We start from the raw sequence: 16,304 nt of genomic DNA, 5'->3' as shown, positions 1-16,304 counted from the left end.
CAGGCAAACAGCAACAGTAGCAACCTAGTACTCATGTGTGCGCACTTATCATGTTATATTTACTCCCACAATTATAACACTTGACCATTCTTCCTTCATGTACGGTGTAATTGGGGACCAGTTTCTAACTAACTCATCCAGAGTTCCTCGCAGCATGTGTGACAGCCGCTCCAAGGGCAGGATTGACATCAGTTTTTGAAACCATAACAAAAGAACAATATGAAAAGGAAATGACCCTGATGTGGGCAACTTGTACTGTCAAATATTTCATATGAAGGTTTTCAATTGTACGATGATCCTCAATCATGTCTGAATATCGACAGTTTTCCTTCCGGCATGTCGTCCTTTGAAAGTAATTCCAAGCACACGCACAAGAACACGGTCACAGGCGAAACCGGTCATTATACCATCCACCATTAGCCGTCTTCATATTGCCATGGCGACAGCAATGGGGTCAATCGTAGCCATTGTGCAGCAATGAGCGGCCATCAGAACATGTAATTCAGACCACCATCTCTGTGCAGGCGGAGAACACAGAAAAGAAACATTGACCCGCACTGACTGGCAGATAAATCACACAATGGAACAAAAGACTGAGCTCCTCGTGGAGAAGTCCTCGGCTCTGTTGCTACGGTCACAAAAAAGTGCTGTAGCGTACAATCCTTCTCAGAAATAAACCAGCACACATGTCAGCCTCCTCCTCGCCTTCCCCTCTCGAGCCAATCAGCCATACCCTTCCCATAATGCCTTGCCATCTGTCCCAGGTGTTGTGGGTTTCAGAGCATGACTGTGAAAGGTGTTTTGTGCACCCTAAAGCATTCTGCTGTCTGAACACTTTGCTCAACTTTTATCCACTCCCACGATTTTGACTTGGGAGACATAAGCAGGCTTTCGTCAGCTTTAAAAGACAGAATCCATCGTGTCACTCTGCAGAGATCAAGCAGTGACAGGGGAGATTTCACAGTGGTCTCGTCCTATTGATTCATGACGGCCGGAGCATAACACATGTCCCGCCGATTTCTTTTATCTTCTGTGATCCCTTCATTACCCACTCACTTACTGTTTGGTAGCATGTGTGTATGTGTGTGTGTGTGAAGGGTCACCCCTGTGTGATTGAGTGGTGGGATGGAGCCAATGGAATCCATATCAGTAGTCCTCTGTTGCCTGGATACTACGCTGTAGTCACCCTTCATACAGGGTTATTTTAAGCCGTTAAGAAAAATCATGTTTGTCTGTTATATACAGTATGTATGTTTCTGCTTCTTCCAAATATTTTCTAACTATTGTAGTATAAAATGTCCAGCCCTTTCTAGTATCTGGTCTAATACAGTTTTATTAGATATGTTCTATAAATATCCCATATGCAGGGTCACTTTCCTAATACTTGCCAATGTTTAATATTTCCTGCTATCTTACCGCTCAGCATCCGCTAATAAAAGTTCTCCTTATTTTTATTTTCAAAAGCCAAGAACAGGAAAACAAATTTGATATCCCATTAAACATACCATAAACAATATTCAGGAAATGGTTTCCTGAAAGTGTTATGTTATCTACTTTCATTTGCCTCGTGCCCAGGTCTCTGTGTATTGCCTCCGGCCAGAAAGGGTTCTTGTGACAGGCAGATTCCATTATATTATTTCCTTCCAGGATTCCTTCAGAGGACCCTTTCTACCTGGGCCAGTCTCACGAGCCACACTGTCAGGTTGCCTCTGATTCATAGGAGGGCATCTGCAGATAGATACATTGGAAAAGAGGATTATTCAATGCAAACACAGTGAGACTGAAACTGTGAAAATGCAAGCAAGGCATGGAGAATAGATGCAAGATAAGCAAAGATAAGAAATGTAATAGTCCAGCCACACTGATAACATTGTGCTGAACATTTTTAGCTGGAAGCATTAATGAGATTCAAGAATTAATTTGAGATTGTCTTGCTCACAGGCCGGAACATTATGTACATAATGCAGATTAACAAATAAATACCCACACAAAGACTTTAGGAAAGAAGCAAGATAATTACAAAAGTGAGAAGAGATAAGGAAGTGAATTGCTTTGTGGCAAATAGTTTTCTTTCCAAACTGTTGGCTCCGATTTTACAGCAAGGTGCTGTCCATGGTCCTGAAGCCTATACTCACGCTCCATTTGAAGACAGTTGTCTATTCTCCTCAGGACACACTGGCCTTATTCAGGGCCATGTTAAACTGCCCCCTGTCTTCCCATGCCTGTCATCAGTTGCACAGCTCCTACTGAATCAGTCAGCTCCAAGGTCTACAATTATTCACTCTTATGCAGCAGTGATTGGATAGACACCATGAAAGGGGCTATTCGTCTCTATTCCCATTTTTATACATCATTCTTTGCGGTTGTCTAATGTATTTACATGTACCGTATAGCTGTCATATGTGGAGGTGAAACAACTCCCATTTTTTATATCTCTTAATGACCTGGTGTCAAATAGGCAGCACGAATTGCCTGGAGAGCAGCTGGTGTGCATTTTAATAAGGCCAGGCAATCATCTTTCAGGAGCTGACTGCCTGTCTCATTCTTCTTTTGACAGGCTCTGTGTCACTGTGGATAAGCCATATTTACATTTACTCAATGTGCATCAAATGCCTGTATGAACTGCCTGTATGAACATGAACAAACAAGCATGGAGGATGTACAAAACACATTTTGTGTAGGCCCACGATGGCTTTTACAGCATTTGCCAGATTAGTGGTGGAAAAACAAATTCAGCTACATCATGTGTTAGTTTTTGTAATTGCTGTAATTCATTTGGGTAACGTGTGCCAGTCTGCTGCGGGTGGCATTACTTTATTTACTCTGTGGAAACACTTCCGCTGCCAGCTTGAGAGGAATCTGATTGGTCCACCGCCAGCAGCAAAGGAGTACAACACTGAGTCAGATTGTAAATCAGAGCTCAAGATCAATGTGTTCCCTAATCGCCTTTTATTTCCTGTCTTAACATAAGCCTATAGCTCATTGGCTGCTCTACATCAGCCTCTATGATGTTAGAGTGTCTCCGCAACGGCATTACTGAGTAACACCACCTGTAATTGGTGCTTGGAGGATGTGAAGATGGCTGTGAGTGTGTTTTCTGCAATGATGCACGGGCTGATTATTGGTTAGTGTGAAAAGGGTGATTATTAAGCCGGGCACTGTAAGAACTGGAAAATCACACCTGCACGTGTCAGCGTGCTTAATGGACTGTCCCGCTCGTTATACTTTATCACCGAGGCTACAGGGGAGGTTCTGATGGATACGCTTATTGGAAGCAGTTCTTCACAACTCCTGTTTTGTTCCAACATTTTTTTAATTCATCATTCAACTCATAATGCAATCTGCACACTGTATAAGATTAACCTGCACATAATTGATGATACTTATGGATCCCTCTCGGTAGAATACAAACTATTCATTCATCACTTTTCAGCCGTTATTTGCAGAACTTTTGCTAATAAAGCACTCACAATTCAGCTTTCTCTCCTCTTCTTATAGGACTGTCTGTGCTGCAGAAGGTTCTGGACACAGCAGCGGAGAGGAACTGGCTTGTGACCTCGGTCAATGTGGAGACCATGACAGAGGCCTCCTTTTTGAAAGTTTTCCAGGATTTGGACAAGAGGAAGGAGGGCCAGATTATCATCGATTGTGAAACCGAGAGGCTCACTGGCATCCTCAAAGAGGTAAAAAGCTTTTTTCTGTTTTGCAATCAGAGCGGATTATGTAATTGTATCCAATACGTAATGCAATTCTAGCTGAAATGCTGCAACCTCATAAAATAATAAAATCATACTGCATGCAAGCATTAGACACAACTAGACATTTTAAACTGTCCGTGAATTTTCGTTTTTGCACACATATCAAGCTTCTTATAAATTGAGTAATGACCTTGAATGTTGAATGGCAACAACTTTTTATGCACATTTAAAATATACACTTCAGAGGGTTGCATGTTTCAATCAGATGAACAAAGGAGGGAGGCAGAAAGGGAAAGAAGGGTATATAAATGGAAAGTGGGGTTCGGTTGGTGGTCTGCCGTGGTGTTTAGTCTCCTGGAGCTTCAAGGACAGGATACATAAATAACATAGCTTTGGCCTTTAGAGTCGGCAGTTCCTCTGTGATAGGATCATCACTTACTCAACTCTGAACTGAACTGAAAGGAAATGGATCTTGGCATCACAACTGACTATTCGCTAAACCTCGCCCTCAATCAGAGATTACCCAATCACAGTTTAGCAACCGTAACTGTGCATAGCAGGTGTGTCAGGCTTTAGATGATCCTACACATTGAAGCAATGTAGCTCTCATAACAATAATAATCAGCATGTAAATATTTGGGATGACATTGTATTTTTGTAGCCTTTCCAAAACCAAAAGTTATCATTTATGAATTGATTAAACAATGTCTGTCTGCTCTGATGTGTGCTGAAATCGTTAGCATGTCTGGCAACCAGCTTAGTTCCCACGATACTACCTTCGTAATCATGTTTTCTTAGAAGGCAAATCCATAACTCCATAGTCTAATAGTCTATACAAATCCACAATGTGTGGAAGCGGGCCTGGAAACTATTAAAGTTAAGAGCAAAGTTAGCAATCCCACCCAGACTTACATATACATATATAGTAGTTAGCATACAGTAACTGTACTGAAGTCGTCAACCTAAAATAATATTGTTCACGTGAAATTAGAACCTGTTGTTTGAAAATACAACAAATATGCTAGCTACAAAGCCAAATGGGGCACAACAAAATAACAGTTTTCATATGGTGAGGCTGACTGTTTTTGCCAGAGATAGGCTACGTAGCTTTAGCCTTAGTCTTTATACACAATATCTTGCATGTAGTCAACCAGCTAACCAACCTCTCTTAGGTGCAGTCGTTGGAACGAGTCAACTGAAGTATTAAAAGTCAACCTTACACCTTAATAAGCTAGCTAGCTCAAAAAATGTAAACTGCTGGGGACACTTGACTTTCCAGCTATATGGGAAACCTGTATTTACCCTCCTTCTATCTGAAATCAGTTGTTTCAGAAATATTCAGCGTAAATGTTCTATTGGGATTATAGATCTTTTCCTGGCATGCTATGGCTGGAAACTCACAGATGTAATTAATAAAGCATACATTTTGGTGCTTGTTTCAGGCCTCTTTTGCATGTTGGCTCACTGCCTTTGCTTACTAGGACAATCAATTATCAAGAAACAGGTCAAAATGTCTGCTGCTGTGTGCATACAGGCAATTGTATCCCCAGAAATATCTTCACATTTGTCATATTTGTATTGGTGTCACTTGTATAATATACGACTGATCAGTGAGATTTTTCTTCCGTTTCACTACATTGTTTTTCACAAGTAAAGAAACACAAACACATACTCTTTAATGATGCTCATAGCACACACACAAACACACACACAGTCCCCATCTGTACAGTATGTGTAGGCTGTGTGTGAATGTTATTGATGGCCCGGTGTCTACAGTTAAGGTTATTGCATCAGTTCTCACCAGTTTACAGGTGCTGAGCCTGAGAAGCTCTCCATTCAGACGTCCACCATCAATCACCCACATCTGCTCTCTGCCTCCACACTGCCCTGCCTGTGCATCCTTATATTGAGGAACACACACACAGCACCTCTGCCTCTTGTGCTGCCCTTTATACTCCCATCTGTGTTCATCTCATTCATCTCATACAGTACACAGATTCTCCTACGATAATGTCACTGACAGTTTCCCTCAGGGCGGCCCCTCACATAAACTGAATGTTGATGTAGCCTCCTTAGAGAACATTCATCGTGACAGAAGAGCTACCTCAAAAACGTTTAGAGTGTGTTTTCCAACACAGAGAAAAAGAAAATTGACCCATTCTCTTGGGGCTGAACTCTAAATGACTCTTCAAATCTGCATGGATAATTAAAAAGCTCCTTCCTTCCAAAACATTTCAGTTTGGCGGTCCACTGTGGCAGTAATGTGTGTTCTCCCCCAGGTGTCGAGTGTATTGGTGTCACCGCGGGTGTGTGTCTCTTCCCCTTCCCTTCAGTTTTATTTCCTTGCCCGGGGCTCGTCCGCAGGGCCCACCTTGTGCTGGGGTCACCATTAATAACAAATGCCACCTTCTGTCGTGACCTACAGCATCATTAGACACACACATAACACACAAACAAATCAGTACACTTCCCCCAAGTGTAGGCGAGGGGAAAATGCTCACAGAGAAGGAGAGGAGTGAAAAATGTGTGAGGTCAAGCATGATGCCTGAACAGAGACGGTGGAATGAGCTCCTTATCCACTGTCCCAAGGCTATTAGTTGGATGGTGCGTGGCTTTGAATAAGTGCTGCTCACTCTGCCTTGTTTCCTGTGGCTGCCCTGTATGCTGTGATGACACATACACACACACCGGCATGTGTCTCACAGTACAGCCAGCTCTTTATTTAGGCACAGGCCAGCTACACAGTTGCACCAGCAGATTTCTTTTCTTCAAATCTTACGCCACATGTTTGTACCCATTTTGTGTACTATAAATCCATAAGTCCATAGTCTAATAGTCTATACAAATCCACAATGTGTGGAAGCGGGCCTGGAAACTATTAAAGTTAAGAGCAAAGTTAGCAATCCCACCCAAATCTTACTAAAGTACACACCTATCACTGTGATCTTCAAAGTGCCCTGACCTCCAGAGCTGACCTGTGACGCCTGCAGTCAGAGAATGACAGCAGCATGGGCAGAGGAGAGACGTAGGCACAGTTCAGCAATGACAGACTTAAACATTTATAGGTATTATTGTATGGTGGAGTTCCAGGACACTTGCATATTGTACGTTATTTAGATATTAGATCCAAGATGAAATGAGAGCATTCAGGGGGAAATATTCAAAACAGATGGAGGAGGAGGGAAGCTAATATGGTACATAATAGAGCATTATACATCATACTACTATGTCACGTATAGCCCTAGAGGATGTGAAGTGTAATGTGCACTTTACATTCATTAACGGGTTGAATATTCATGAATTTATTCATTGCTTTAAACTCAGTCATTTGAACTGTATTTTCTTGCTTTTCAAATTGTCAGCGCAGTTTTGTTTTGCTGTGCAAATCGCCTTTATTTGTGATCACACATAATACTGTAATATTTTAAATGGCAAAATGGCTTCCTCTTCTTTGCCTCCCATTTGCCTGGTAATGTTTCCACCGTTAACATGTCTCAAGTTGTTCTGCTACCTGGGGATTTCTACAGTAAGCTATTTGTCGAGTAGCCTCTTAGCTGGATGCTTTTTGCTAAGGAACGATGGAGTGTATGTCTAGGGCTTTTATTGTGAAAGGTAAGAACAGAAGGAGTCTAATGCGCTGCTATAGTGGGAGCAATACAGAGTTTGTCCTTATGGATCAATCTACAAAGTGTTATTATTGTATTACCTTCATTTGTATAGTTACTGAAGAGAGGAACGAGGGGGGAATTAAGAGCAGAGAGGAGGAGACAAGGGACCATAAAAGAGAAGGGAATGGGGGGAGAGAAAGGAGTCAAACTAAAAAGGAGAAAAAGGAAATGAGGGGAGGGGAGGGGAGAGACGAGAAGAGGGGAGAGGGAAAGAGAAAAAAGCAGGAAATAAAAAAGAGTAGGGGAGAAGGAAAAGAGGAATGGAAGAATTAAGAGAAGAGTTGACAGGAAGGAGGAGAGGAAAGGGCATTACTTTTGTTTCATTGTTGTTTTATATAACAAACTTCAGAAGCTACCTCTATGACTTTTATTATATGGAGTATGTTGTGTGAACTTTTTGACTCATAGATTGAAGCTGATCTTTAATAAATTGCTCACCTTTTATTCTTTCCAAGGTGAAGCGCTTTAGTCTCTTTTCCATGATGTATTGTGAACTTATACTTTCTGTCCGTCCTTGACAAAGTTAAAGACTGCACTCAAACAGGTATTCTTTTGAGACACTGTCAAAGCCCCTCTCTCTTAGTTATACACACATACCAACAGTGGGTTTTTTTTTGTGTGTGACAGGCATTTTATTGTCTGTGTCTCCTCTGACCTTGCCTTTCAGATCGTCGAACAAGGCAAGAATGCAAAGAGCTACCACTACATCCTGGCTAACCTGGTAAGAAATCATCAGTACATCATCACATTTCTTTTTTAAATGTTTGAAAATGTTCCACTTACTTGTCTACCTTCTTTCATGCCTCAATGAATAAACTTGCATTGCTATTAAATGTGGCCTTTAAAAGTTCTTTATCACCGCTTTAATATACTTGCATATGCCCAATAACTTTGCCTAAAACGATGTGGTTTTATGTCGTTTTTCTTATCCCATTTTCCTCCTTCAGCTACTTCATATATTCTTTTCATTGGACCGTCAATCCTTGCAGACATAACTGCAGCAGAGTAGAAGACTAGCGTAAAGCACAAAGGTGTGACAGTCAGGAATCTATGCGTCCTCACACTGACAGACAAAGGTCAGGCAGTGAATGTATGCAAGCTTATATCCATTAGCTCTTTTTGTCTGCTGCCATTTTCTCAGGGCAAATGGTGCGTAGACCCAGTCGGCTCAGGCTCACTAAATGCAACCAAATGAAGCGAAAATTGACATCACCCGAAGCTGTAGAATGATCAGCATTAATATGCAGCTGCTGTCTTGAACAATTTCTCACTGCGGGAATTTTAGATTGGCTCAATCTCTCTTGTCTGGCCAGTTTGCCAGATTTAATTTTGAGCGATAAGGCTCTGACGGTGATAACAGCTGATACGCAAAGTGGCCACAGTCTTTTCTAATGGGCCCATTCAAATGTTTGTCCTTACACTTTTTCGGGAATTCTTCCTAATATACTTCCTTGTGTCTGCAGCTGCGTTTCTCTGAAAAAACAAGAATGATAGAGCAATACAGAAAGGAAAATGCTGATAAAATATTTGTCAGAAATACCCCTACGCAATATCCAGTGTTGGCAAAAGCTAGTTTCTATAGTAACCTCTTCAGCTCGCTACACTGCATTAGCTCATACATGGAGCAGAAAAAAGACACTAGTCTGTCTGCTCAGCTGAGAAAATATCGACGTGTGGCAACACACAGGTAGATTAGGTTTGGTGAGTAGATGGGGGGGGGATGGGACTGCCCCTCGTCATTGCTTGCGTTTGTCTCCTGTAGCCTGAGACCATGTCAAAAACCAAAAGGGCATGAAACACGATGATCTTTATGCTTCAGTCGACCACTTCTCTTAGACTTGATGTGTTTGTGTGGATGTGAAGATCAGAGAAAGTAAACAAGCTACAGTTTGAGAGAGACATATGGCCAAGAGAGCGGCGAAGCTCTAAGTGACATGAAAAGGAGAACAAAGTAGAAAAAGAAACAATGGTAAGCTATGTTTTGTCAGACAGAAGCCTGGTGAGCAGGAGGAACACCTGAGAGACACCTTCTCCTTTCATCAGTCAAAAACTTTGCTGTAAAATCACCGACAAATCTTCTCTCCCCCTCCGCTGCTCTGTTCTCTCCTCCCACCCGCTCCCTCTCGCCTGCCTCGTCTTCTCCCCACGCTGACAGGCAGCCTGCTGAGAGACCGATGCTGCCTTTCTCCCGCTCTGAAAAACAGCTTTCTCCACATAATAGTCAGGGGGGAAATACATGGAGGAGATACCATTACAGCAAATCGCTTCTTTCTCCTTCGTGCTCTGCCCCCGGCACTGCCCTACATTGTTCCCATAGCATATAAGGCTTTTTGATTGTGCCATTTCCATCAGCAGCATATGAAGACTCAGTCTTTCAAAGATTAGCTCCGGACTGAACACAGCCATGAAATTAGGTTCTCTATTTTCTGTCTCCTGCCCCTCAGGAAAGACAGGGTGGAGGTATACTCGATTGGATAACCTCTCTAAGTGGAAAAGAATAATTTGCCGTTTTCATTATGCCATTAACCATTGATGGTAGACTGAATATCACGAACTACGATGTTTATGCATTCTGCAGAGTTACCCACTTATGCCAGGTGCACCTAGACCACTGGTTCTCAACCTCTTCCTGCTCGTGAAATGAAGCATCACCATAGGATTGCACATTTTCTTTCAATTTGAAAATGATTGTGCGGTTAAAGTCAACCACAGTTTCACAAAACATAACATGTCAAAGTGAGGTCTGCAAAAAGAAAGCAGCATAAATATGTTTTTTTCCTAAGATCCCATCCGTTCTCCATTGGTTCATTAGGAAATGTCGGTAACGGTTTGCAAACACAATATTCAAACCTTGCCCCTCCTCCTCGACTCAATTCAATCCCAGACTCATTCTCCTCTTATGGACAAGCTTTGTCCGCTTGCCGTTTCTTCAGCACTGTGGCTGCCATTTTCAAACCTTTGTCTTAGAAACATGTTTACGCTGTGACACCTGATCAATATGTTTTTTAGAGAGGTTGATGCCCAGAATTGTTGCATACAGCATAATAATAAGGCTGTATTGGTTTCAGTGAATTCAGACCCACCACATACTTCTAGTTGAGCTTTACATTGGTTTTAAGGTACACTTAATGTGCCTTTGAATACATAGGAAGAAGATAAAACAGGTTTCTGACACACAAATGGTGAGGTATTTGTACACGGCGGCAAGAAGCTGCAATCATTTCATTTCAAACCTTTATTTAACCAGATTGGTCCCTTGAGGTCATAGATTACTTTTTCAAGGGAGACCTTAATTGACAGCTTAGGTCTAAAAAAGGTTTGGAACTACTGACTTAGTGACATATTTGGTAATGTTCAATGTCCACTGCTTTAGTTAGATCCTCTAAATATGTGTTTGCCAACTAAAAAGCTAATTTTCTTAACATATACCTTAATCTCTTTTACCACCTGTTTGTTCATATTCAACCTTCTATCCTGTGCACTTCCTGTCTCAGGGTTTCCTGGACATCGACCTGACTGACCTGAGGAAAGGCGGGGCGAACATCACGGGCTTCCAGCTGGTCAACAACTCCGAGCCCACCATCAGCCGTGTGGTCCAGCAGTGGCAGGAGTTTGACAACAAAGACTCCAAAATGCGCAAGAGTGGACTCAAAGTACTACTGCTCTCTTATCTGTCCTTGATTTATTTACCTTTGTTTGTCTTAGAAGCTTTTGTGTAAGAAGTGGTAATGCAGCACAAGATGTCAGGTTGAAGGAAAAATAAATCATGATGGTCTTTTATTAAGAGCTGAATGATTACGTTTTCTCTGTGAAGTTATGGTTACCTTGGACAATTACTTGTTATTTCCCCTGTCAGTTAGTTTGTTTGTGACTCTCAGCAGTATATTGCAAAAGCTGTGAAAGTGTTTCTATTACATTTGGTGGACAGATAATCCTGTCTGAGTAAGGCTGCTAAATGATTATTGATTTTCAACCATAACAACTGTCCAACGAGCTGAGATAGAGGATTGATTCCAACTGTCTGTGTGTGTTTTTTTTAAATATAAAAAGACAGGAAAAAATAGCAATTAAGTCCTTTGGTGTACAAGCATAGCTTGGGGAAACTCAATTTGTGAAATAATTTTCTTCAGCGAGTCTTTATAAATGCTTCCGTTTCATTCGCCTGCTCTCTCTTTACAGTACACGGGCGCTCTAACATATGACGGCGTGAAAGTCATGTCCACGGCCTTCCAGAACCTGCGGAGACAGAGGATAGACATCTCTCGCCGGGGCAACGCTGGAGAGTGTCTTGCCAACCCGCCAGCTCCCTGGGGACAGGGCATAGACATCCAGAGAGCCTTGCAGCAGGTCTGTGCGCATACATAGACATAAACTCACACACACTTGTGCAAATTCCTGAGTGGCACATTGGCTAACGGCTCCTGAGTTGGGGCTGGCTGAACAAATTAGGTCTCATTCTGTCGTGTAAAGTTCACATTAAGTCATAGCAGAGCTCTGCAGTATCAAATGTGACATCATGGCTAGTAAACAAAACCTGCAGGCAATAACACTCAGCCGTGATCATCATGGAATATGACACCAGAAATTGAGTTTAGAAATGTAATTTTTGGCGACGGAAATAGAAATGTTGGGCTGGCCTTGAGACTTTGTGTTGTCTCATTGAGACACTCATGCATGTAATTGTATGCATATCGAGGAACAAGGACCGTTATTATTTTATTATATTTTAAATAGCATTTTTTAAAAGCCTATGCAGGAATGAAGTTGCCAATTAAAAACACAATGGAGTATGTTGTTTACGTACTCCAGAAGACCATTTACGTTAAGTATGGATGTATAATAAATGCATGTTTGTGAGGGCATATGTGTTAGTGTGCTGTAAGCGTGTGTGCAGCCCGAGGCTCAGTCTGCAGAGTGGCTGCGCGGTGGCCTCCTCAGTGTCAATCTAGCCATCTGCCTGCGGACGGACTGGAGATTGAAGCCGTGTTCGCTCAATTAACTCCATCACACAGCCAAGACAAACACACTGCACTGTAAACATACACGCACACCGTCTGTCATTCACTTCCCCTGGGAGTGGGAGCTGTAGACTTTCACAAATGAATACTATACAAACACAGGAGAGCTATGCTTAACATGCATCGCGTGTACAGTAAGCGTGACATGCAAAGTCTTGCTGCCTGCGTGGACAAGGAGAAAATGAATGGAACGAATATCATGCTTCACGGCAGCCATTATTCACCCATCTGCCGGGAAAGCCTGTGTTTGTAACTTATTCAATATTTGTAATTGTATTGCAGGTGCGTATAGATGGATTGACCGGTCACATTCAGTTCAATGAGAAAGGCCGCAGAACCAACTACACTGTTAGCGTCATGGAACTGGCCCCCTCTGGACCAAAGAAGGTAAGTCTGTAGCAAAATGTCAATTAAGCATTATTATTGCTGCTCAAGGACTCTGTTAGAACCTGCAAGTGTATTAGTGGAATACTCTGTGGTTCATTTAAGGTCCTTACAGAAGTATTCAATAGCCTTTTTCTGAAAGACAATTTATGAGTAAAAAGTTCTTTAGTGGCAGATATTTAGGCATTTATTAGGGGACTTACTCCTATACACATTGAAGTGAAATTGTACCTTTTTTGTACTAAAAAAGTGCACGCAGTCACACTCAATTGTCCCTCCACAACTCCTTTACAGTCAAGATGGCGTCAAAGATAACAAAAAGCAGGGATTTTGTTCAATTCTATTGGTGTTACTCAAGGAGATCATTACATATAGGGTATGGAATTGATCTGCAGATGCTTCTGTTCAAAATGAGACCAACGTTTTCTGTGGTTGTCAGTTTTTTAGACATAACAAAGCCCAACATGTAATGGTTGTTTTTAGCCTTTTTGCTGTGAATGCCTTTTTCTACTGTAGCAGTTGGTTAACACTTACAGTCCGTACCGGCTGGTTAAAAGCAGTGAGGAGTCAGCAGTAAATGACTGTATCAAAATTCCGTTCGTTTTTTAATAGCTGTTAGACAGATCGACAGACAGATAACACACATAACAGAACAGATGATCCCCCTAGGCTTAAGTCTGGCGGTGATAATGATCATATCATTAATCCTATTTATGCTTTAAGCTGAAAACAGAGACATGAATTTATGCTACTTCCCTTCAAATATATTTAGATACACTTTCATGTCTTAGAAGGTTTGTTCTAAGTGTGTCAAATATCTTAAGAAATTATACTAAAAGCTTTTTTACGTACATTTTTGATTAGGAGCCATATTGAATAACTTTTATTTTCCTCCTATTGGTCAATCTCTGACATTTTGACATCATCCTTTGTCTCAGGTTGGCTACTGGAATGAAGATGAGAAGTATGTGACTACTGCCAGCTTTGTGAGAGGCAGCAACGAAACGTACGGCCTGCAGAACAGGACTTACATAGTCACCACGATCCTGGTAAGCAAAATAGAGACTTTGAGGGATTATGGGGAGGATGGGGGCTGGTAAAATGGCTCAGTCCCAGACGGAGAAAGGCATGGTAACATTTTTTCATTTTCTTTAATGATAGAGTTCCTAAAGGTTCATGCCCCTGAGAGAATTGGGCTGACATCCGTGATTGTATCTTCCTCCCTTCCTTCCCTTGCCAACTTGTGCCTGCACAGAATCACAATTACATCCATTTCCAAGTACAACACAATAATCTTATCTTGAGGACACTGGCTTACAGACTTGCAGCGTTTGCCTGTACATATTTAAGATGTGTTTAAATGTGCCATATCATGCTTATGTTGTGCATTTAGAGGCAAGGCAAGGCAAGTTTATTTATATAGCACTTTTCAACACAAGGCAATTCAAAGTGCTTAACAAAAATGAAAGACATTAAGAGCATAAAGCACACTAGAAACATTCAAAAGCAATGATAATAAAACATGATTTCTGGTTTGTTCCAGATATCTGACAATATCCCGAACCGAATTCTCACATTCCTCTTCCCCTAGTCTTCCTGTGAAATTATAGTTCTTTTGACAGTTTTCTAACTTTTATATATTCCTTTCATCCTTCTCTTTCATCCATGTTGCATCCCCAGACAACACATGTTCCCCTGTTTTACTGTTACATCTTTGACCTTTAAACCACTTTTCTTTTCAATTCCCAGAATTAGGATATTTAAACCTGTTTTAAGACTTCCCTCATGAGTCTTTGGACTTTAAACCACTTTTTAGAATAACAACATCTGATTATGACATCTGAAAATGAGCATAATAGAGCCCCCTTTAAATGTGTTCAGTGTCCACTCAACATTGTGATAGTACTTAAACAATACTAATTATCAACTAGGAACACTTATTTCTGAGGCGATGAAGTGTCAACATGCCCATCATCTTTTAGCCCCCCGTGTTATTATGTTATTTTAATTTAATTTGGCTCAGCTTTTCCCATTGGCAGGTTATGTTTACTGTCCTCACCTACATTGCAGACATAGAGCCTCAGGGGTCTGTGAATAAGGTAGGATTTGAGAATAGGGCAGCAACGATTCAATCAGACCAGCTCCTATAGCAGCTAGGTGAACATGACATTTTCTCAAAAGATAGGAACATACCTGGCAATACCTTCCTCGTATGCAATAGGGGATAATACAGATTGTATGCAGGTACAGGATGTTCATATTGTTGGAAATGTAATATCAGAGAATACTCCATGTGTGTGAAGCCTGGAGCTCAGCCCTACGCTTTTTTTGTGCTCCCGGTATTTTTTCAAGTGGAAATGTCTTTTATCTCTTCGGATCACTGCCACCATGTTATTTTGTGGGACTTGAGGCAGATGTGGAATGCATGAATGAAATGTGTAAAAAGAATTGGAATTCTGCAGCAGACTCCAGGTCTAGGAGGCTGATCTCCACTGTGGGGGTTAATGGGCTAAACCATTTCAACTATGTGCTTCCCTTTAAGAACAAAGCTCACAGCTCTCCGGATGAAGGTCTGTGGGAGGTGATGGAATGTGCATATCAACAATATATTGTGACAAAGAGAATCATCTGGCAACGCTGCGTTCATGTCATACCAAACACACTGTTAATACAAGCACCCAAGTGGATCAAAATATATAACCCTCATTTTATTTCAGACATAGGGGAAAAAGAATGCACAAGTGTGAACGAATTGGAGCTAAAATGGCTGCAGTAGTAATTAAGCACTATTATTTTTGAATTTGGGCTAATTAAAGATGAGCTACATAGTTTCCACTCGTTCGATAATACCTGATTTAACAACATTTTAAAAGTCTAAAAGTGCGTTTAGGAAATCATTTGTATAATAATACTCGCAAGACAAACCATTTTGCCAGGATGAATAAGTTCTTATGCAAATAGTACTTCAAAAGGCCACCACACCATAGGGGTATTTTTAGAAAGGTTAAGTTATTCATAAATAATCATAAATAATCCACATATACAGTATGTACTAGCTATTGCATAAAAAATGGTTTGCTGACCAGGAGAGAGGTTAAAACAAATAATAATAAGTAATTGAATTAAACGGTTCTAATGAAGACCAGTTTAACATGATTTTAAATACAGACTAACACCTGGGGAACAACAGCTGGTGTTGATGAAGGAGTACTCCAGGAATACAGATGTAAAGAGCAGATGTAGAGCATTGGGTGTACTTTGCAAAACTTGACATGTAGTCTTTTGGCATCTCATTAAAACAAATGTGAACATCCTCATTTACAACCCGAAGATTGCGGTCTTCATAAAGAACGGACCTAAAATAACTCTGACATAATCTCCTATCAGTGTCCCCTTCTCAAGGAAGATACATTGGTTCCCAGTCTTGGAAGCTAAGAGAAGAGATAAGGTGTGAACAGTTATTTGGCAGCAGGGTAGCAGAAGAGTTTTTACACCGTATAACTTTTGTGCTCGCTGATTCGTTGCTTCAGAGACCG

General features: G+C 41.2%; 1 protein-coding gene across 1 annotated transcript in view; it reads left to right on the top strand.

Annotated features, from left to right (window-relative positions):
* Positions 1 to 16,304, top strand: part of gria1a (glutamate receptor, ionotropic, AMPA 1a) — a 71,988-nt gene that overhangs the window by 21,084 nt on the left and 34,600 nt on the right. Inside the window, 6 exon segments of the mRNA XM_034121429.1 lie at positions 3,499 to 3,683; positions 8,034 to 8,087; positions 10,861 to 11,019; positions 11,546 to 11,713; positions 12,667 to 12,771; positions 13,707 to 13,817. Coding sequence (XP_033977320.1) covers positions 3,499 to 3,683; positions 8,034 to 8,087; positions 10,861 to 11,019; positions 11,546 to 11,713; positions 12,667 to 12,771; positions 13,707 to 13,817 — 782 coding nt within the window.

The sequence above is a fragment of the Trematomus bernacchii genome, unplaced genomic scaffold (assembly GCF_902827165.1).
Source record: "Trematomus bernacchii unplaced genomic scaffold, fTreBer1.1, whole genome shotgun sequence".
In the NCBI taxonomy this organism is placed as follows: domain Eukaryota; kingdom Metazoa; phylum Chordata; class Actinopteri; order Perciformes; family Nototheniidae; genus Trematomus; species Trematomus bernacchii.
This window is presented reverse-complemented; position numbering and strand designations above follow the sequence as displayed.